At 42.0% G+C, this 24,653-nt stretch overlaps 1 protein-coding gene across 1 annotated transcript in view; it reads right to left on the minus strand.

The window, feature by feature from the left end:
- SUSD4 (sushi domain containing 4) overlaps positions 1 to 22,246 on the minus strand; it is a 68,759-nt gene extending 46,513 nt beyond the window's left edge. The window contains exon 1 of the mRNA XM_052678273.1: positions 21,508 to 22,246. Within this exon, the coding sequence (XP_052534233.1) occupies positions 21,508 to 22,246 (739 nt within the window). The remainder of the gene's footprint in view (positions 1 to 21,507) is intronic.
- Between the last annotated feature and the right edge of the window lie 2,407 nt (positions 22,247 to 24,653).

A 24,653-nucleotide genomic window follows, 5' to 3' on the forward strand; every position in this document is an offset into this window, starting at 1 on the left:
GTGCCACATCTCCACGGTTCAAACATCTCTGGGGACACGTGACTCCATCACCTCCCTGGGCAGCCTGTGCCACTGCATCACTGCTCTGTCTGAGAAGAAATTTCTGCTCATATCCAACCTGAACCTCCCCTGGCACAACTTGAGGGCCATTACCTCTCATCCTACCATGGAACAGCAGATTGTGAGGACCCAAAGGAACACAGCATTTTAACTAAAACCTTCTGAGAATCTATGCCTAAAAAAATAGATGGACAATACAAGTACAAACAGCACTTTTTAAGCACTGCTTAAAACCAGCCCCTGCTTTATCATATGGCAGAGGAGTCAGGCCTGCCTCTCACACCACCACAGGCTCCCTGAAAGCTCCTTTTAGCTGGTGCCTCCAAGGCCAAAATATTGGAGCTTCCCAATCTCAGCTGCAATAACAGGCCATGCAAGCTCTTCACTCAGGAGATGAAATACATTAGGTTTAACTTTTTTCATCAAGACTATTTGCTGGATAGATTCCTAACAAACAACAGAATTGAGCTGTTGCATTATTTTATATATGCTCTGAAAGCTCGGAGAAAAAAAAATACAGCAGATGAAGCTAGTGGGAACAGAGAGATGCATTTTTGAATGCAACATCATTACTTCAAATCAAGTCTGCACATCACACTAATATTTTTTTAAAGGAAAGTCAAAGCTTGCAGAAGTTTTTCACATCAGATGAGATAACAGATCTTGTTCTTTAAATACTCAAAAAGAGAGGCTATGTTTTCAAACAGATCTCATGTTCTGCTCCTATGTGAAAGTACTGTTCAATAGCAGTGGTGGATGAAATATTTTAAAGTAAAGCTCATATTCTGCTGAAAATCATCCAGCTATTGCTGCAAGAAATTACCTTTTTTCCTATTCCGTATAAAAACTACATTGCTGCTCTTGCACAACAAATGTGTTCTTATTGCTTCTTCAGTTTTGGAATGCTAGTCTTATTTAAATTAATGTAACCACCAGAGGGAGCCTCTGATAACTTTATTATAAAGAGATATTGAAAGTGACAGAGAAATTAGTGAAAATAATTATAGCTGAGAAATTGAGTTCCAAGAAGCAGCAGTCTTGCCTCAAGACCAAATTCTATTTCAGTGAAAGGTTTTGCAAAAAGATGGAATTCATGGTATAACTTGCTCACTTGAAAATGGAAAGTATGCAAAGGAAGGACAAGAATAAGACTGTGGTAAGAGCACCTTTGATTAACAGTTGCCTCATCTAAAAATGCAGTCACCCTTCCATCTGGGTGAGTGGCAATAAGCAATTCAGATTACTCAAGCGAGCCCAGCCTTTTAACACTGGATATTAATACAGAAATACACTGAGGTAGTAAAATGCTATCAAATTTTCAATATCTGATACAAAGCTTTTAACAGATTTTGCAAAAGAAAACATATACCTTGTTTCCTATGCATGGAGTCTGTGTGTATACAAGTTTTATATGCATCACGGCTGTCTTGCCAAGCAGATGGATGAAAGCAGAGTTCTTCAAAAAACAGAGTGGGGCTTTCTCAGACCTCTCAACATCTTGTACAATCTCCCTCAAGCTCCCTAGACAGCTGACCTTCAAAATGTCATTAAAAATATGAAATATTAAAAGTAATACTACTATGAAGTAGCATCTGTGTTTTATACCCTATTCCTTCCACAGCTCTTCAGAAGAAATCTGCCTTAGAGCATATATTGCTCAGAGGATGAAAGAGGGTATCGTATGTTTGTGTCTGGTAACTTCCACAGTACATTTATTGAAATATTCATCACTTGTTCTAGTCTCTGAACTACTTCTGAACTGTTCATGCCATTTTTGAGAAGATGCTTGCCATGTAAAGACTTTGCATGTCATTATTCTTAACTATCATCCTTCTAACCAAGAAATCTTGCCAGAGGGGCTTTACTTCACAATCACAAGAACTTAGGTTTTAGATTATTTAGGATGGAACTGGGATGTTTTCCCTTCTCTTCCTACTTAAGGAGGAAAATGTTGTCAAGCAAATACCAGACTTGTTTTGCTAGATGATGTGTGGTACTTACCATACTTTCTCAAGACGCTTCTCTTGTATGCTAGGGGACTTCAGTTCTTTCCCATATGCAAAGTAAATATCCTACTAGAACCCATAATGGTAACACTGATTATTTCTGTTGTTGCTTTTCTTTCCCATATCTGAAATAACTCTGCATAGGCAACCTGGGTTAAAATATGTGATTGCTCTGAGAAAGAACACAAGTGTCTACAATGGGCTTAGACATAACCAGGCTGGAAGAATGGCCAGATGAGCAATGCTGACTTTAGCTTTTTGTAACCTGAGGGTCCATGCAATCCAGTGTCCTTTCAACCTCTTCCAGCATGTCACTTACTTTAAGAAAGCAAGCTGATGCTTTCCTTTGTGCAACCAACACTCCTCTGGGCAAAAAGGCAAGTATTAAGTATCTGCGAACCCTGACACACTGAACACTGGCATTTAATTAAATCTGTTCAGGCTGATCTGCCAATAAAGCACATGTCTAGTACTCAGGCCTTGCACCTGGGCAAATTATGCTGCTGCTCCAAACACGGATAATACAGGAACACTTCAAATTACATACTGTGAAAAGTAACTTAATTGGGCACAATTATATATTCTGTAAACTTTGTTCTAATATTTCCAGGAATCCTAAGCTATAAAGGCAGAAAGAAACCAAGCACGGAAAGTTTCAGCCAAACAATTGTCATGTTGGAAACAAGGATTCCTAATGAAGCAGCTTTAGCTACAGGTATCACCACCAACTCCACCTTTCCCAATGCATCACAGCCCATCTCATCTACACAGCTGCTCATCACACCTAATACAATCACTGTTAAATAACCAGCCCCAGCACACTGCACTTGATATAAATTTTGATGTCATGGTGATTTTGAAAAACAACATTTCTATTAACATGCTACCTCCAGCTCTCCCAGCTGGCTGACTTCAGACTGTCTCCCAAGATGTTCCAGTTCCTCCCTGCGGAGGTTTATCATGTATCTTAATAATAATTCATAACATTTCTATGGCACCTTTTACTTTGACTCCCACTGACATATTCAGTTGCAACTTTTAGAGCAGCACTAATATTGCTGAAGCTATGATTGCCTTCAGTATTCAGTAAGGCAATATTTGCAGGGAAAAGAAATATATTTTGCTGCAGTAATTAAGATCTTCATTAAAAATGGACCATCTCACAGGCATGCAAGGCCTTCCTCACGAGCTCTGCTTTATTGTCCTTACTACAATTATGAACTGGAAAATACTCATTTAATAGCATGCTGGCCAAATATTCAATTGATTGTGAATATGACCTAACAAGGTTTCTGGAGTTTAAAATTTGGAAAGATTTTATATTTAGAACCACAGTCAAAATCTAATCAAAGTAGAAACATATTTCCAAACGCCCTTCTCTCCCTCTCAGTACTACTATCTCCACTGATCTCTTTTCTCTTTGATATATATACAAATAAGCGCATTACTATTTAAGTTTTATGCAGAAAATTAGAAGGCGAATAAATACATGTCAGAACAAAGAAGACACTGTAGATCAATCTAATACAACAGCAGTAAAGAAGAAAATGAGATGAAGTCACTTAGCAGACCATTTCCTGGCATTTATTTTTCCTACTTTCAGCAATCACATGCCTGACATACATTAGCCTACTTCTAGTCACATACACGAAAGGCCAAAATACAGTGAACAAACATCAGTGAATGTGGTCTAAACAGCATAAGCCGAATTTTCCATTTGGCATGGATATAAAATGCTAAAAACTAAAATATCAGTATGCTCAGAGGAGGAGGACATACAGATTTCTTCCACAGCCCCAGCAGCACCTTTCCATCTCCACACACCTCACTTCTACTGCCAAGCGTAGTTCAGCTTCTCATCCCTAACTGGCATCTCTGCTGGCTCTGTGAAAGGTCATGATGATGGAAAGCGTGATGCAGGCACCTGAGCAAATGAAAAATCCATTTCACATTTGCGAGGTCCTTTAATACCTTTTTAGAAGGCAGAAATCTTTTGTCACTGTTGAACTAAGGTCACTGAATCAGGAGTTTAAAATATAACTATTTTTTTATCTCTTTGTCCAGATTCAAGGTCTCAAGGCCATCACGGCTTTTATGCAACTATGACGTGCCTCCAACAGAGCAGTCATTTTATTTCTATACAACCAAAATGTGGTTGCTGCATGTTCAGAATCAGATACAAGCAGAAATGTCTCAAAAATGTATATATGCATATCAAATCAGTTATTTTGCATTTTAATTCTTAGAACCATCCACTTCATTTCCCTGTTGCCTGCACTTGAGAGACATTTGATCCTATCTGTGCAATGGAGATGTACGTCTAGGATTGACTATCAAACAGCTAACTGTAATAGCCAGCATATTCCAATAAAAGCCAGTTCATATGACCTTCTGCATCTTTGTTTTACCAAAGCCAGAAACACTTCTGCTAAGCCATCTGTTTCTATTATGAAAGCAACAACACAAGGACACTGAAGAACGTGAGCTGTGCCTTAACAGTTTGGTCCTACTTGCGCCAAGGCAGCATACAGTCACGTTGTGTTTCATAAAGAAAATAATGCAACAGGCCATTCCTAATTTCAGCAGAGGATAGTAGCCAGGCTGTGCTAAAAACACCTATGTCAGTCATAATAGCAGTAACACTGATGATAAGAGTAGTAACAGACCACAGTATCAGGCTGTACTAACATCTCTATAACTTTTTATTTTTTAACAGTCACTCCCTTGCTTACATTGCAATATAGGCCTTTAACTCCGTACTGAAAGTGTTGCTAAATTGTTTCACCTTGATCAAGCACTATGTATTTGCTCTGGAATAAAGTTATAACACATATGAAAAAGGGGAGGAAATGTAGACTACATGCTGCCAAAATAAATATTTCCAAGGAGCTATTTTCAGGCTGGGATCATTCAGGCTCTCAAATATGAGCAAAAAAGTCCACATGAGGACTATGCATACAAATCCTGCTGTATACACCTGAAAATTTCAAATAGAAGGCCTTAGATCTTCAGCTGCTTCTTTATGTTAGGAACATACTGCAGCCTCACACTCAGTTTGCCTTGAGTCCATGTCGTTTGGATGTGAGCAGCACATCACAGTCAGTCACTCTGAGCCAGCAGAGAACCCTTGGGGCCAAGAAGCCAATAGAATCCTGGGGTGCACTGTAATGCAATGGACACAAACTGGAACATAGGAAGTCCCATACGAACACAAGGAAAACTTCTTTACTGTGAGGGTGACAGCACTGGAACAGACTGCCAGAGAGGCTGAGTCTCTTTCTCTGGAGATATTCAAAACCCACCTAGACACCTAACTGTGCAACCTGCTGTAGCTGGGGGTTGGACTCGATGATTTCCAGAGGTCTCTTCCAATCCCTACAGTTCTGTGATTCTGTGACCCCACAACTGCATAAATTCTAAATAATGGAGCAAGCCTCATGCACATCTTTTGTCCTTGACCTGGCTGATAGACAAGTCAGATAAGGAAGCCTATTATGTTGATTTGTGCTATATGACAGAATAACAGGACCATTCAGATTGGAAGAGACCTTCTGATCATCTTGTCCATTGCTCCAGCTAACGCAGAGTAAGCTACAGAAGATTGCCAAAGACTATATTCAGTCATGTTTTGAATATCTCCACAAAAGGACAGCTGCTTCCTCGCTAAGCAACATGTTCCAGTACTGGCAACCCTCACAGTCCTGCTCTGCAGAGCTGCTTTAGTCAGTCAACCCCAATATGACTAGCAGGATTTGTACACATCTGAAAATGAACTCCTTTAAAATGTGTGCCTGCCTAACCTTGGACTTGGACTTTGCCTAAGGAGCCTTCCAGTCTGGCAATGCTAATAAATCAGCAAAAAATGATATATCCATCTCAAAACTGAATAAAAGTACAATTTTGTTACAACTATTTCAGTTATTTGTTCCTTCACATTTCAAATAAGAAATCACCGGCCTCCACACTTGAAAGAAACACATAGTGCAGGTGGGTTATGAGTGGGTCTCTCAATCACTGCGTCCCAGTGATCCTAGGTGCACAGAGACATCTTAGTGACGTCTGCTGAGAGGTGTTCATCCTTCATACTCACTTAGGAACAGTCACTTGCTGTGGTGGAGTGGATAGAAGATCCACGCTTAAACAAATACAACTTCTCGATTTAAGAAGTCACTGCATCCAGCAAATGCTTGAGTATATACTGGCATGAAGAGCTGAATAATAAGCAGGTAGAATACAATATTTCACTCCATTCCAGAAACCCTACAAGCTTAAATCTGTAGCAATGCTATTTAACCAACTACTAAATAACTGCAATTTGGCTGTTAAACTTGACATTCGGAGCACAATCCATTAATGGTCTAACAAGAGGTAAAGCCACTCATATTTATCTATTCAGAAACCTTTTTGCCTTAGTTCACTCATCTTGTAGCTTATATGCATTATCTATTGATGAACAACCTGTGTAACAAGCAGGCATAGTAGAACATTCACTGACAAACCACCACATTTAGTAACTCCCTGGTTGTAGTTGACTCATTATGCAAGATGAACTTTATATTTAAATACAATGAGTGTGCACAGAATGTATCCCAGCATTTGCTTTGGTTTGCTTTTTTTTTTTAGGTTTTTTTTTTGTTTTTTTAAATATGTTGTTAAGGGAAAAGTATTCTGCCATACAAACCAAAGACACTAAACACAGTAAGCTACTGTCAGACTTAAAACATGAACTAATTTTTTATAACTGCTATGTTGCATAAATAGACATTTGGAGCCTGTTTAGAAGTTGATTATTTATGTAGCACTTTATAATACACTCTTCAGCAACAGTACTATTTTCATGCAAATTTGTACTGAATGTATTTTTAAAATACATGCCTTTTGTCTAATATTCTTATTCAGAGGCGAATGGTTCAGAAGTGCTACTCTGATCAACATCAGTTTTATAAATATAATGGGCCCCATTCAGCTGTGCTACGAATACAGAGCTGTCAGAATATTCTGTAATTAGTATTTCCTGTCTTTGCAGAACACTGAGCAGATGATAACCTGTTAAAGATATTTTAGTGCAGTGGCCAGAAGTCACTCCCCACTAATGATGCCATAAGATGCACCTTCCTAAGATGGTGCAAAACCACAGATTTCATCTACATTTACTATAAACTTGGGGAGATCACCTGTGAGAATGAAGTCCTTTGGTTAGATCTGTGGTCTCAGGCACTTCTTTATATGTTAATAACATTGGGTAGGTGGACAGTTGGACCAGATGATCATAGAAGTATTTTCCAACCTTAATGATTCGATGATCACAGGATGTCACCTCATTTGTTAGGGCTCAGTCTTAGGCAAACCTTTTATGTTGAATGGGAAAATTAATGCTTATGGGAGGAAATCTGGGACCTAAATCAAACTCACATCGTCATTTTCCTAATAAACTGCAAACATGGTGTAGCTTTCAGAGAGACCAAGATTCTCCTATGCGCAGTTATAAATTACAGTATGAGGTACAGCAGAAAAAAAAAAATCATGTTAGGCATTAGTCTACTACAATTCCTAAAATTGGCATTGAGGCAAAGAAACCTGAACTACGTACTAGATATTATATTTTAAAATATTTTCAATGTCAATATTGTATAGCTGGAAGTAAACAGCCAAAAAAAAACCTGAAAATTGAATTCTTCTGTTTACTCACTTGTGACGTTTTGCTTCTGATGCAGCCAAAAGTATAATGGTCTTTATATTCAGAAACTACATAGGAGAGGCCACAGCAGCAGCCTTGTGTGACAGTTGGCTGTCAATGTAAAACTGTCAGGGACAGGAGAGCAGTGCAGTCTCTTGGCCCATTCGGTCTTGGTTTTCCCTTCCAAACTGACAATAATTATTGGTGATTGTCAGTGGCTTGGGACTATGAGACAGGTAGGTATTCCATGAGAGGACAGTAAAAGAAAGCATTCAGAAGAAAGCAGCTGTAGGTTTAGAGCTAACAAGTGCTGACCTGCTGAAGGGATCGATGAACATACAAATCCCAGCGGCTCTCAGCCTGCTTTTTAATATACACCAATTCGATATTCATTTCTGATTTTATTACAAGTGAACTTTTCAAACTCCTGCTCCTATTTCTGGCCGCATAACTTTGCATTCTGTATTACACATGTATGAAGAGCGAGATAATCGTGTAAAATTTTCTGCTCAAGCAACTGAGTAAGCAATGGGCCTTCACATATGTGTAAATGCATATGAGTGAGCTCTCATCCATACTAACATTTTGGTTTGACAGTGGCTAGTTCTGTGGGCAAGCCATCAGAAGACAGCTTGAGGCACAGTAAGGAAACCTGTCCCATCTGCAAAATGGAATTGATCATGAGCTGTCAACAGAGACTGAGCGCACAAAGAGCTTGAATCTCACAATGCAGTAGTGCCTAAAAGGCCATGCTGCTAAAGAAGATCCCATAAATAAAGCCATTTCTCATCACAGTATTACGTATTTTATTCAAATGTCTAACACAGAAAAAAAAAACAAGTAAAAATGCAGCTGTCCAAAATCTTTACCATCTGATCTGTAACTCAATGACCACTATTAAAACCCAGGACTCCTTCAGCAACCAGCCTTACGCATCAGTCATGCTATCTGTTTTTTCTTGCCAGCTCAGGTTTTTGTGTCTGAATGGAGTATTGCAGTTGACACCATTTCTTTTTTCTGAAGAACAGAGAAAGCAGAAGTCCTCTGAATTTTGCTTCTCTGACTGCTCAGAGGATCTGAGAAAGCAGCAAGAGCAGGTGGGCAAGGCAGTGTGTGCAAACATACCTCTGACCCCATCATGTCACTGAATTAAGGATGTAGAAGGGACACTCCAGCTGTTAGATTCCCTAAGGTATCAGATAATACATACATTTTTCTACCTCAGAAATTTTTATTTTCATATGTGTAGCCTAAAATGAGAACATCTGTGGGGCTTTTGGCATTGACAGCAGTCTCTGTACACTAGATCAGTTGATTACCCTCCAGACAAGGGCTTGGATTACGGTGTGACTCTAGAGCTGACCTATTCAGCGACTAAAAAATGCTGCAGTTTGCATGGGGAGGATACAAATGATCTCTGTTCCATTGTGACACTTTATTTCCTGAGCCTGGATATCTCCTGACAAGAAAAAGGATTTGCATCCCAGCAGCATTCAACACCTACAGACCCTGACATATTTAGCAAGAGGTACAGTGATTCAGCACACAGAAGAAGGATTAAAAATAGTGTCATGGCTAAATTGCCTCCACAGTGCCTCTAAACACTGACGACCTCGAAGCAGCCACTTATGATACCTGAAAACTATCTGCAATTGCAATTGCATGTCCACAAGCAAAGGTCACGAAACGTCCTCCAGACATGAATGCAACAAGCAAAGAGCCAATAATAATCAGACAGAAGAGCCTGATGGTAGTTACTGAACAAAATCATGCTTCCTTTTCTATGCACTGCAGCTTTAAAGAGGAACGAGTGAAAAAAAGCAAGAAGACTGAAGCGCAGCGTAAGCTTAGCAGCACCACTGTGCCTCAGGATACCACAGAATGGCTACAGAAGAGCTCAGATATACACAGAGACTGAATCTGATTTCACTATCTGCAGTAAATGTGTTTGCTTTGGGATAAAACATCTATAATCAATACTGAAGGAATGCCAGACAGTGCCACTCCTTCTTGAGTGACTGATCAAGAAATAATTCATCTCCATGCAAAGCTTACCCTTGTGCATCTGCCAAGGTCAGTGCCACTCTGGGTTATCGGCTGCTCTAAGTGCTGGCTGACTTCAAACTGCCTAGAGCAAGCTTTAAACTTACATATCCCACATCTTCGACAAAATGTCTGTGTCTTGCTTTATCTAAGTTTGCAGTCCCCTGATAATGCAAGGCACATTCTTCCCCTGTATTCCATATTCTCTGCCCTTCATCTGAGCCCTTGTTGGCTCAGATAGATCTCCCATATGTAGCAGAGTGAGGCTTGATTATGGAGAACATACGAGTATCACTCAACTGACATTCATCATCATATGTCTTTCTTAAGAAATAATTCAAATTAGATTTAAACACTGTTAAAGTTGGGGTTTTCTTATCATTTATTTTTTCCCAATAAAAGATTTCTGTACGTGCCATTTCCCACTGTGATTTAAAAGGAAAGTAAATCTTTTCTTCACTTTCATGCACGTGCATGCAGTAATCTCCTTATCAAATATGCTGCATAGCCACTATGAGCTACTATCTAAGACCTAAAACCCATGTAATCTGAATGAAGCTTTTTGCTTTGGTCATCCTATTAGCAAGTATCCAAAAGGCAGCAGCACCTCACCAGTCTGCCCTATCCCTCAGAGCAGTTCAGAATTTGAGTTCCCCTCCACTCACAATAAAATCAGTTACCTTTTCTATTTTGAAGTGCTTCCAGCAACAGTTCAAGTCCCAAAGAGTGTAAGCAAGGATCCTTGCCACACAAGAACTCAAGGAATGAGGCTGCTAAGAAACTGAAGAGTTGTGTAGCATCTTGCACAGGTCTGACTGAAAACAGAAACATGAAAGTTAAACCTCTCAGTAAGACCAGTTTGTTCAACAAAAGACACAACTGGTAAGGAAAGATGAACCTTTGCTCCACTGCCTCCCCTTCAGAGCTAAAAATAATAGTGAGTCATGCCAGCAGCAGTGTTGCTGTTTAGCTTTACAAATTCGGGTCATCAGGCTTACATGTACAGAACGATTCTCTTCCTGCCACACATGAAATGATAGTAAGAACATCACCACACAGTAAGTGGGCTCCTCGGTTTCAAAACTCAATGCATAGTTCAAAAATAAACAAAATTAATGCAGTCAAGTCCAATATGGGGGTCAATAATGAAATTACTACTACTACTGGGAAGGAAAGAGAAGCTACACTTAAACCTCTGCATAGCACAAACCTTGAACCCTATGTTCACCAATTACTACAGATAGCCTGCTTTTTTTTTTTCTTTTTTTTTTTTTTTTGTATTAGAGATCAAGTAAAATGATTACAGAGTGTTTGTGAAGAACTGTTTTGAAAGCCAGTTGATCTAGACAGACAGACTAGATGATCTGTAGAAGGCTGCAAGGATGTCAAGTTATGAAAGAAACATATTAAACGTTTTTAAAGTGCCTTGTAACTTCCCAGAGAATCTCCAGAAAAAGGCACCCATCCAACCATTCATTTTATTTTCAGTTAAGTACTTTTGAAAATGGTCAGGGGGGGAAATAACTCTGGGCTTACAAGGCTCTATGGGAAAAGGACAAGAATGAGTGATCTTCAGATGCTAAAAGGAGAGTCTGTATAGCCTATGAAAATAGTAGAGAAGGTACTACAGAATTTCTGAAGCCTGCTTCTTCAAATGAGCATAATGAAGAAGCCAAGGGCAGGAGTTCCTGAAAGAAAAATTCTTGGCCCCAGAGCTGGGAGACAGCTGGACAAATGGGAAATGCTGGACTTACAGGCATTCCTTCTACCAGTATATACAAAGAGCTGGTTGAAATGGGAGTCAGCATCCTCCAACCAGCTTCAGGCATTTCACAGTTAGGTCTACTGACAGAGTATGGGATCAGACAAGACAGAAAAAAGACGGGCAGATTTCACCCACCTGCCCAGCAACAGAAAATTTCACCAGATGGGAGCACAGACTCAGAGTCAGTGTGGTAATGTGGTACCATGACAGACAGCCTCCCATGGAGCACATCAGACAGCAAAGCACCTGAACCTCCCAGCTGGGCTGGCAGAAATACCCATCTACACCAGACAGATGTCTCTGAGCCACATCTGGACTCTTATTGTAGAACAATTTCATAAGGTCAAACCTCTTCATCTCATACAATCTCCGGTCATCTCTACCTCTTCAACTGTCATGGTCAAGCATAAGAGACAAAGAGACAAAGATCCCTTGTAGGTACTGGTAGTGATGCTGGCTGATCAGAGCCTGAAGGACTGCTTCTGAGGGAAAAAGGAAATTCACAGAAGAAATGGAAACTTGATAAACAGGAAAAACCCCATATCATCTATTTCCACAGAAGTTCAGATCAGGGAAAAAACAGCAAATGGTATTTCCAAGGTAGCGAATAGCAGCATCACATTAATATCCTCAGTAAGCTGCCATTCTTGTTGGCTCCTGAAACTCTGCAGCTCCTCATGCTGCTTCAGTTCTGCAGATTTTATGATAACAGAATCACCTGACTGCAGAGACAAAAAAAAAATCAGCATACAGAGAAGATTTTCTTCTAAGTGTATCTCTGTATACAGTATCAAAGGACTTTTTTCTCTATTAAAACTACCAAGGAATTAAATAGACTCAACCACATCAAAAATTGACCTTAAGCATCAAGTGTCAAGGTGAATACAAAGTTGTATCATTGTTTCCTTAGAAGAAATAATTAATCAGACTTCAGATTGAACAAATGACAACCTTCTTTGAAGGTCTGCATTTTCAAATCAGTTTTAAACAGGCCAGGAAGGCCAATGGAATGAAAAAAAAAAAAAACAAACCCTAAACATTTTACATATAATTTTTCACTCCATTTTATCAAGTGAAATTCCATCCAAGTGATAAACTTGCCCTGTGTTCACACTAGCTTTAAGAACCACACAGACCTACTTGTTCTAAGGATAAGGTTTTGAAGAGGCTGGAGGTTGAAGAGGTCTTCTTGGTTGGAAACAAGAAAACTTTCACACAAGCAGAACCAGAATTGAAAAGTTTCCTTTTAGTAGCATCCAGGAAAGACACCTCACAACAGGACAAGGCCACTGCAAAAAGATATTTTTCAGCCTGGTTTTGACAAAATCCCTCTCCCCACAATGAATGTAGTTTATCTGATGGATTTATTTTTAAAATGGTATCTATTTCAGGAATGTACTCTTTACTGTTACTGTATATATATGAAATAAAAAATGAAATAGAATCTAAATACGCTCAACAGTATTCTGTTTTTCATCCCTCACATGAATCCAATATTCTCCTAAAGGGAAGCACTAAAGGCAACAGCCATCCATTTTTCAGTGTGAAAAGAAACCTTGCTGTAAGAAGCTGCATAAGACTCTCAAAATAATTGTCCATGAGAGTAGTATATATTTTTACCATTTCTCTGCTGGGTCTTGGGGTTTTTTGTTTGTTTGTTTGTTTGTTGAGATTCTTACTCATCTCCAGCAGATATCTAGGCATCAGCTAGCTATCTGCATATAAGATTGATGTGGGCACACTCTAATGCATTAACGCATGACTGTATGTGAAGACAGTTACATGCCCCTCCTTACTAACAATGTTGTCCCATGAGTCAGGCCTGAAAAATTCTCCCCACTCTTTGGAATGTGGACCATTCAAGGTGAGGAAGAGTTTTAAAGTGTGGGTATTACACTGGGACAGGTATCTGAATACTGTCAGAAGGCCACACTACAGTGGAATATTCTCATTTTTACCACTACTCATAACAGCACCATTTTATCTTAATTCTTTCAAGATTGTTGCTAAGCTAGTAATTGCAATCAAGATATTTTACAAGTCCAATTTACAGGAGACCAAATTATTTATTATTTATTTTCAGTTCTAAGTGGATCATTTGTGTTTTCGCTGAGTAGAAAATATCTCTAAAATGTCAACTGTTTATCTAAGTAGAGCAATACAGAAAAATGACTGCCTCACAAGCACCCGTGATTTTCAGAATACAAATCACTGCTACACAAACACAGTAATAACACGTAGGCTTATACATGGCATTAGAAACAGATGAAAGACATACTCCTCGCTGTGAAGTTCTTACAGCTAAAAGATCCAATTTCCTCAAGCAAGAAGTCTTCTCAGTTTCAATCCCCACACCATCACAGTCCTTTATTAATTCAGTTCTGCATGTTGTTTTAAATGGCTCAGATTTATCTTTCAACCTAAGAAAGACATGATTTCCCACACATTGTCTAATATTCTCAATCCACCACAGCCTGTGCCTCGCAGAGTGCTGAAAGACACAGTCTTCCTGGATAGCCACCACCAGTGCTCTTTTTACTGAGTGTAGGAACTTAGGCACAGAACCAGGTCAGCTATAAGTAGCTGGTCCTTAAACCTCTCTTTAAAATTGTTTGTTTGCAAATACAGATGGAAGTCTTAAATAACTGACTTGCTTTTGTGTGGATCTCATCCACTACCGTGGGCCATTCAGTACATAAAATTTCACTCAACTCTACTGAAGTAAAATACAAATTCACTCTGGTGCAATTCAGTGTGAGATTAACTACACTGTTTGCACTGTTTGCACTGTGAACAAGACAAGATTGGTCTCATATCCTGAAAGATAACATAAACAGGCATTTTTTAAAGGAGGCTCCCAGATTTATTCCTCATTCTTTACAATAGTGGCTTTAGAAAATCCTTGTAATTCCTTCCAAACTAGCAAGGCTGCTAGTTTGATGGCTGCTGATGAGATATCGGATCTAGTGTTAAATACAAACTTTGCTGCCACTTTAACTAAACCAGAAAAATGTAAGTTAAACCATGAAGAACCACGCCAACTCCTTCTGCATCAACAGCAGTATAAGAATGTAGGGTACAAAGTAAGCCTTAGCTCTTGGACTGTTAACTAATAGCTAGTTTTTCAGAGACATTTTGCTGGATGGGGGCAGTCAGGGTTCTTCCAGTCCTGATCAAGGGAAGCAGCAGCACCCAGGACAGCCAAAGACACAGCACTGGCATGCCAGCAGAAGGTATCAGAAAAACCCTCTTAATGGTTGAGAAATTAAAAAACTCAGAGATGATCAGGGAAACTGTAGAGTTTCCAACAAAAAATCTTGAGTTACTTCACTGACATACATCCAAGAGTCCTCCAGGAGCTGAAAGATGAGCCACAAGTGCTTCTGAGGTCTCTTCCAGTCCCATTTCTATAAATCTGTTGTCAAACTCATTGTCCTACTTATCTCCAGAATCATAGAAATGACTTTTAAGGGCGTTTTGGTTTTTTGTTTTTTGTTGGGTTTTTTTTTTTTTTTTTTTTTTACTGTGTGCATTCACAAGTGCTAATGACAGAAGTGAGAACAGTACACCTACATTACCGGCTTCTACTTCTGCGCATCTTCTCCTCTCTCCCAGCATGTACAGGGTCTTTTCTCTTGAACCTGTGTAGTGCTCTTCAGTCTTCTGACAGATCAACAACTACATGTGCTGGCATTCTGCACTACCAAAAAAGATCTGAAGGCTTTTGCTTCCAACCTCTTCTTTTTAGGTTTTCTTCAGGACTCAGGACTGAGAGTCCAGCAAAACAGCAATTCTCTTGATTCATGGTTGTATTGTGTTCTGCTTTTTTCGCTTTGGTGGTGCACAAAGGTGTATTTTTAGGACACTATCTCACGATCCCCTTGATAATCCAACTTCTAAATAATCTAATCGTTAGCAACCTAACCTATTTTTTTCTTCAGCCCATTGTAAGCTTTGTCTCCTCTTTTCAGTTTCCAAGCAAGTCCAACCTTTTGTACATTTTTACTGTGCACAGAATTGAATTTTACTTAGAAGTTCCGTTGCACCCTTTCCTGGGCCTGCTTCTCATCTCCACATTTCATACAACTTCACCACCTGCAGTCAGAGATTTCTCGCTGCAATCAGCAGGGAATCAGTCACTGTATCTATTTTATCCATCTATGTACTCTACATTATAACGTACGTTTTCATGAGTAAACAGGGCTTTGTGGTCATGCAGCGCTCCTGTCTAACAGCAGAAGTATGGTAGAACTATTTTAAAGATGCATGTAATGCTTTTCTAATGCTCTTCCCTGTAAACTATCATCATGAACCATATGATCCAGAAAGGCAAAAATATCATTCCCATTAACGCGCGCTTTTCACTTTGAGAAACTGCACGATACAACTTTTCAATGCTCGACCCTAACTTACATTTTTGTATTATTTTTTTGTTATTATTTGAAGGAGATGCCTTCAGGGTCTGGAAAAAATGCCTTGTGCTATCTCAGACATAAAGGAATAAGGCAAATAAACCGCACTGGAAAAACTGCCTTTGTGATTTGCTTAAGTAGCAGTTTAGGAAATCCGTTGCTCGTTTCAGTCAGAGGAGAGTCACAATCAAAAATTCCTACTGTAACGGCTGTGCCATACAAATGGGGATTAAGAATTTCCCCAAGTTCTATTTATAAAAGAAAGAGCTAGGCTAAGATCCAGATATAGAAGGATTTGTTTCTTATGTGAAATCTTTCCAATGAGCAGAAGATCAGCCCAGTATGAGCACCACACAGTTCGGAAATTGACATGAGCAGGTAAAAGGCCATGTGAGTCAAGGGCGACCCATCGGGAGCATGAAGGCATGTGCTGTGCCAGCAGGTGCTCAGTATGTGCAGATGGCATCCAACTCTTCCACTGGCCTCAATACACAGAGAAAAAAACACCCCAATTCAGGAAAATCCCACATACAACCCAGATGCTGGCAGCGTAAGACAGTCAGAAAATAAAAACGTGTATGTTGACAATTGCTATGATGCACGGCTCCGCTATGAAAACTAGTCGATATGCGGCTTGGAATTTGCTTCATTATGCTCTGCTTGTGCCAAGTCAAAGAAAGGGGCTGAGGGGAAGATGTAAAACCATGCAAGGAGGTTTGTTTTGCAGTTAAATTGGTGAATTTGGAATGGTACATACACCTTCAGCCCCCTTACTAGATAAGCAAAGCTAATTTTTACACTTGCTGAATCCAGTTGTACACACTACATCACTTAATCCTCAAGCTCATTTTCTGACCAATTTATGTTGGCCACTTGATGCAGCTCAGTTTTTCTTTCATATTAGCACTTACATGTAGCAAATGTGAACTTGGGCACTGATTGATTGTCCTTTTCATGTCTAAAACCTCATAGAAGAGCACAGCACAAGTGTAATGCTTTCTACTTTTTAAGTAATGCGCGTTTCCTTGAAAAAGAATTACTTTCAACCAGAAGTAGGTAATCAGAAAAAAACTGAAGCATGTGACCCATGTTATAAAAAAAATTAAATCCATAAAAAGCCCTATATGACAACAATAAAGAAAGATAACTTCTTCCTAATCTTCATATATTTGTAAGACTGTTTAATTAATAATCAACACTACAAAAAAAAAAAAAGTAAAAAGTGTTAAAGAACCATTCACTGTGGTGAACTTATACTTTGTCAAAATTCATATTTCTCACTCCTGTCACAGGTTCTTCAACAGTCACATAACATGTCTGTGAAGTAAATCACTTATCTACGTTATGGATGAGAAAAATCAAACTAAGATAAATAAGCAATTTTTCTAAAGCTATAATCATCCATAATACAGAGATCATGATACAGATTCTTGTGATTCTGGAAACAAGAAAGCAGATGGAGAAGCTAACCTCAGCCCCCATATCCCATGGTAAATCAGGGCCATACCTCCATATTGCAGGGTGCACATCTTGCACAGCTGCAGGTGGGAAGATGTGCCACTACAACAGATGATGATCTCTTGTCCTCAGGTGTTGCTGACCTTGCCACTTGGATACAAAATGGACACAAAATGGAACTGAAATGTCAACTTCAGCCTAAAGAAAAGAAGGGGAGCTGCATGGGGCAGGTACAGGTCCAGAAATGATATTGCACAAGGACGTGAGAAATCTGTTCCTTGCAAAATATCCAGATCTTCCAGTGAGCTGGAGGTTAAGACCAATGCTGCAACCTATCTGATGATTTTGCAAAATGTGCAGACAATTCTAGGCTAAAATGACTGTTTTGCTTGACAAGTGATGCAGACACTGAAAGAGAGTGAGTAAAATATATTAACTACAGACCTAGAGAGTTTATCAGGAAGCATTCTGGCTTTTCAGAACACAGTTTTTATACATAATGCCAAAAGTTTATGTAAAGCAGAAACGGGGAATCTTTGGCTGTTTTCTCTTGCTGACAGCAACTGCAGGTAGGCAAAAAGTAAGCTCTAGTGTGGGTCTGCATCACTACCACACAAAAAATTTGTCTTATTCCAAGGAAATAAGTCTACCACTCTTAGAAAGCCAACAGATCTGGTTTCGGTAGCCACAACATCCAAAGGCAAGCAGAACCAAGATTCCAATGCAATGCATGAAAACCACAAAGCTATAAAAACTCAGCTTTTTTTTTCTGTGGAAAAAAAACTGCTTTGTATTGTATCGCCGCTATTCAATGTAATGTTTAAAGGCTACACAACACTTTGGCTTTGTTTACCACTCTGCACGATGCCGTGTGCCTCCCATCTTAAAAGCACCCACTGATATGAAGGGATGCTGTCTGCAGAGCACACACCCAGGGGAACTCAACAACTGGATTACAACACCCAAAAAGCAGCACATCACCCAGCCCCAACACCCAGCCGTGGGCAGGGCTGCCCCTCTCCAGCTCAGGCTGTCCAGGGCCATCCAACCTGGCCTGGAGCTCCTCCAGGGATGGGGCACTACAGCTTCTCTGGGCAGCAGTGCCAATGCCTCACCAACCTCTGAATTAAGAATTTATTCCTAATTTCTTCATAATGATAGCAAGGGTACCCTGGAGACTGCTTCAAAGACAGGCGCAGATGTTTTAAGAATGAGATCAAACAAGCATCTGCCCAGAAGGGCACTATCATGCCTTGGGACGAAGCCTGGTGACAGCCCAAGGCCTGCTCCATGCCTACAGAGATGCAACCCCCTTGGGTGATGCAGCCCTGCTCCTCCCCATGGGCCCTGCAGGAGATCAGTGCTGCAGGACAACACCGATTTAGGAAAATAAAGCCTATCATTAATAGCCCTCCCAGTCTGTTCCCACTTTCTTCTTTTCTTTCTTTTTTCCTTCACTACAGAATTACGGCAAAAAAGCAAGATAAACAAAGATGATGAGATGAAAGCCACAAGCTAGAGTATGAGAGATTTACTTTATCCTCAGTGTCAGCAAACTTAAATACATCTGGGAGGAATCAGGCATATTGACATATGAAAGGTTTGTTCATCTGAGTTCACTTCTATAGCAAATTTTCTTCTAGATCCTCTTGGAGAAAGTCAGAATGTAATAAACAGAGTTATTCTCTGTAGGGTTATTGACAAGAAAAAGAAGAGTCATAAGTAGTATTGATTTGGGGTGAAATGGTAGAATGCGACAATCAATAGGGCTTAGTCAGACAGAAAATAGACGGAGTCATGCAAGTCATGACAGTTGTTACAGGAGCCAAATTCTCCAATCAGACAAAGACAGGAGGAAGCTATAACTGGGATCTGAATGTAAGCAGTGGATGGATTTATAGAAAAAAGCTACACCATTCATTTTTGTTATTAATATGCAAGATGCTTTTTATTTTAGCATATTGCCAGTGCTGTTTTTCTAAAGCTTTTGAAACAAATTTTTTCCACCTCCATAGTATTTTCATTAAATGTCATCGAAGCTCTTTTCAAATCTCTGCAAGAAGTATGATTATCCTTATTTAACAGATAATGGGAAGATATAAAGAGACTGGGGCCACATCTTCCAAAGCAGTCAATAGTACCGTGCGGCTTGTATCTGCATACACAAGCCCATAGAACACAAGTCCTGAAAAAACAACAGAGGCAAAGGTCCAAGGAAGCCACAGCTTTGGTTGGTGACAGTGAGTGCTTGGAAGTTCTCAAACTCTGGGTCACAGGCTGAGGAGCCAGAGCTGAGCCAGGGAGCCATGCGAGCAAAGCGAGCTTGCTCACGGGTACAACAGGGCATAAAATAAGAAGAATCCTAATGTGCAGCTCTCTGTTCTAATGACAAAAGTCATTATTTTACCACTCAGATGATTCAGGGTGAAAAAACACCCTGAACGATCATATATTCTATCACATGAAAGATCTGTGCACTTACAGGTATTTATATAGCGCATAACTTCCCAGTACAACCCTGCAGAAAATAACAGCAGTAATAACTCAGAAAAAGCAATGAATCTTTCCAAGTGGTTATTTTAGCCATGCACAAGCATTTAGTGTATAACCTTTCCCTAGACTCTGGGCAAGATTTTAGTCTTGAAAGATCCTAAAACACCTTACAAATGCAATTTGATACAGAATCAGCCACATTGCCAAGGTGAACGGCAGCAGTGTTAATAACAATCAGCATCACGGAAGAATTTATAGCAGGCTGTGATGAAAACTACTACATCCAAGGGAGACATAAACTGCATCTTGAGGAACCTCTTGTGCTGCTCAGCCAACTAAATGCTGACAAGCAAACTGCAGTATGCACACAGCTCTGGGGAGAAGGGGGTCCTTGGGCCACCTTGTTTTATGAATGGATCCACAAAAAGGAAGTCAGGAAATGACAGGAGCTCACCCGACTGCAATTGCGAGGGATGCACAAGAGTGGCATCACCACACTGGAAGGCGAGCTGGCCAGGAAACCATGGGAAATACAGGAGCGAAAAATGCTACTGCTTTCTAAAGAGGGGTTCTCGGAGACTGCAACAGTTTAAAGGCTTGTTTAGCTGGAATCGCATTTGCAGTCATGGGATTTCTATTGGAAATGGCATTACAGTCCTGAGAGAAAATTACAACCAAATCACATCAGAAGGAGGATGGACAGGGCGACCTCTCCAGGTCCTCATCAGACATATTTCAGCAATTCTATGGTCAGAGGCAGAAAATGCTTCAGGATCGGAGCTGCTGGGACTTAGGTATTCCAAACATTTTGGCACGACTCTCTGGCACGAGAAGAAGCCCGTGCAATTTTTGTATCAAACTGTGCCTGCCATTAGCGATGTGATTCAATCATGAGCTGCCTTGTTCCCCCAGTACGAAAATATATCACCATGCCGGAGTGGAAATGGGAAGCTGCTCTCTTTATCACAGCTAAGTTCGTTCTGCAGCGAAGCAGTTTACTTTAAGACTTTTCCCACAATCCAAGTCTAATTACAGAATCGGTTTCAAGCAATTTTGTAATTAAATGTACCTGCTCAAAATATCTCAGAGGCTCAATAGTTTGAAACGATAGCGTAAAAATATAATTAAAATGAAAAAGGCCAACTACGACTCGGTCCTTCCTCCAGGAGGAGAGCGCTGAAGGACGTTCCAAGCGTTCCTTTTTAGACCCAAATCACCTTCTCCCACCCCGCGTTTCCGCTCGGGGACCGGCACTGAGAGTGATCAGAGGATGTCCGAGCGGCACCGGGCTGAGGGAAGGCTATTTAAAATAATCGTGCTAAAATAATAACTGAATCGCGCCGTACCAACGCGGGGCTCCGCTCCCCAGCAGGGACCCGGCTGAGGCTGCCTTCTCCCGGGGGGTGCACGCGGGGCGACCCGAAGGGGGGATTCCCCGCTCCACTCCCCTCAGGGCCTCACGGGGAGGAAGTTTCCCCGCTCCTCGCTCCCTCCCCCCTCTCCGGTGCCGGGACTAGGGGAGCCTTCGCGGGGCAGGGGTCGGCTCAGCCCGGCTGCCGGGCAGAGCGGGGGCCGCCGCCGCCGTTCACTCACCGCCCGCCGCCGGCCCCGGGCCGAGGCTCAGCGCCAGCCGCAGCCAGAGCGCGGCGGCCAGCGCCCGCCGCCTCGCCGCCGGGAGGGCACCGCCGCCGCTCGCCTGCTTGCCATGACACATCTTCTGCCCGCCGCGGGCATCCGGGGCGCCGCCGCCGCCTGCAACGAGAGAGCCGCGCCGCGCCGCCGCCTCGCCGCTGCCCGGGGCTGCGCGCCGGCTCCGCGGGGCGCCCCCGCCGCCGCCGCCTCCGCTCCCCGCGGCGCCGTCAGCGGCCCCGCGCCGCCCCCCGGGGCCCCTCCGCCGTTGCGGCTCGGCGGCACGCAGGCGGGCGGCCCCGCGGACGCGCGCAGGCACACGCGCGCGCGGCTCTGCCCTACCTGCGCGGGAGGCGGCGTGCAACCGCAGCGCGCACCTGCCCGGCCCCAGGGAGCCCGGCGCTGCGGGACCGGGAGGCACCGCCGCCACGCGCACGCATGGCTGCGGCGGGGTTCCGACCCCTAGGGGGTCGCGGAGCTGGTGGCCGTTAGAAAGCGACTCCCGGGCGGATCGAGTCGGTCTGAAATTCACCGCCGCGCAGCAGTGAGTCGAACGCTGTCTCATGGCTACGGCGGCTGTGTCTGTTTCCTGCTGCCACTTACAACGTGCCGAGCTAGGGGCATTTCCCCGCTCCCCGCCGGCAGTAACCACGGTGTCTTCTGGGCAGGGAAGGACGGGACATCGACCGACCGACCGACCCATGCGGGATCTCAATGGAATTCCACCCTGATGGAATGAAAATCACCTTAAAGGTCGCAATGAGAACGAGAGAAAACACGTTAGTGACAAAACGTCCCAAAGCAAGGCCATATCCAAAGACGTACACGCTCCTACCAACAACCCTGTTGTGGAAATAGCATACCTTGATGCTTTGGGGTGAATGTTCTGTGCTGTTAGAAGTATGCATAGGAATGGAGTCCCATTCGAGTTTCAGCTACCTTATGCTGGCTCCTCCAAGCTCAAACTTAAAGCAGTTCAAGAGGGATTTGAGCTCAAGTCAGTGCATCATGCATCAGTTAAAGAACAGTGTAAGAAATGTAGTTCTTTATACTCTCCCCTGGAGAGAATGGGCATCTCGTACAGAAATACCGGTCTTCCATTAAGGAAGCGAAAGTACATTGCTGATTTTCAGCCTAGTGACTGTTTTATCACTTTGCTGCTCCTTTTCAACAGGAAAACATGGAAGATGTGGAGCCTTTTCACCCGAACATGACCAGGTGATTTTCACCTCCTCAGCCAGCCCAACGAGGTTACTGGCAGGTCACACAAGCTGAGCAAATAGGACACAGGTGCAATTATATGATGGAGATACATCTGAGGCAATAAGCTGCTGACTACTACAGGTGGCAGGACTGAGCAATGAAACCAGAATTTCTGTTCTCTGTAATAGGAGACCCTGCTCTTTATGTCCCTGCTTTGATAGCTCTGATTTTTTTAAGTCAAAATAACGAAAGGTAACGTCCCTAACAAGGTGGCACCACTCCTATTTCATGCAGATCAAAATGCAAAGATTTCAGCATGGATGGGGGCACTACACCCAGATATAGACTGGAAGAGGAGGAAGAAATGGGTGAAATAATGCCTGTGCTGATACATCCTACTTAACCCCTGATTCTACAGTCGGCTCCTTCATCTGGGTGTGCAGTTTTGGATCATAACATGCAGCCAAACAGATCCAACCACAAAAGCAATCCCTCTCTCCACGCCAAGTAGCAGAACTGCACAGAACTAAACACCAACCCCACTCTTACAGTATTTCACCTAGAGTCTGCTCACAGTCCATTACATCATGACAGATAGGTGACTTGGCCTTATGGTATAATATAATATTTGGCAGTCCTGAGCCTGCCCAGGACCAGGGCCGTGTGTGACTGGCAGCAGCAGAGCACTCTGTGTGCCAGCCAGCTCAAGTTTTCCACAGAGCACACTGTGCAAACTAGGTCAGGCTTTGCTCAGAATAATGCACTCCAGCCCGTATTTGTTGGATTACTTCACACAGCTCTCATCCAGAAACTGGGAAATTCCATGGTCTGAAGGATTCCAAATCTCTCCCTCCAAAGTTTGGTCAGAGTATAGATGCTATAAGCACTGCAGCTGCAACTATGAGTTGTATATGAGAACTTCAGACAGTTCTAGAATACTCAGTCTCATTTTTCTGTATTATTATCACAGCATTAGTTCCAGCTGCCTAACATTTCCAAGTCCGGATTGGAAGATACCATAGGCCCGAGCCCATTTCCTGGTGATAGCTTGCATACAGCTTCTCAGTTTTTGAAAGTAAAGAATGTTAATGATGTAGGCCCTCCTGTACCAATTGGGCCCATTGCCTATGAGTGTTGTGAACACCTCTGATTTCCAAGCAGAGACATAGCCCAGTAAGTTGTGTACTAGGAGATGAAGCTGGGTTTTACCTGCTCATAAACAAAGTCAGAAGGAACTGTCCCAGGGATGTAGCTGTTGGGTAGGTTCTTTGGCTGGATTCTGGTAAGGATGAAGAGGATGCAGCAGTGACTGGAGCTAAGGAGTCTGGGACAAGTTATTTGTGGCAGTGGGAGATAGGAAAGAAGACAGCAAGGCAGGTTATTTGCAGTTGAATGAGTATAGGGGTGCTCAGTCCATCAGGAAAAGTGCAGCATACTTCAGAGGCCTGAAATGAATTATTCCAAAATCAAAAGTGCCAGTGACTGGCATTGAGCTTTGGCTGGCAGGACATCACCCCAGGCTGTGAGTCCATATTGTTGCCACACGTCCTCCAGGCCTCCTGGCCACAACCCAGCTTCTTTTTTCATGGGCCACAGGAAAGAGCAATTGCTTCCCAGCCCCTGGCCTGCTTACATCACATTGCTAAACAAAATTGTGCAGGTGAAAACAAGGAGAAATGCGCAGTGGTGTGCTGAAAAGAATTCTGAATGCCTTGCAAGGCACAAAGCTATGTAGAGCTAAGATTTAATAATGATCTTGTCATGCAGTTACAGCAGGTCATAACTTGGGATAAGTGATATTTCCTGCATTCTTACCAGGCTCAAGTTTTCAAACATTTTCAAACAAATTTGTGAATCATTTCTGACTTTACCAGTTCAGTTTAAGCCTCCTCTGTAAATCAGATAAA

This window comes from Tympanuchus pallidicinctus, unplaced genomic scaffold, assembly GCF_026119805.1.
Source record: "Tympanuchus pallidicinctus isolate F22 unplaced genomic scaffold, pur_lepc_1.0 scaffold1, whole genome shotgun sequence".
NCBI lineage: Eukaryota > Metazoa > Chordata > Aves > Galliformes > Phasianidae > Tympanuchus > Tympanuchus pallidicinctus.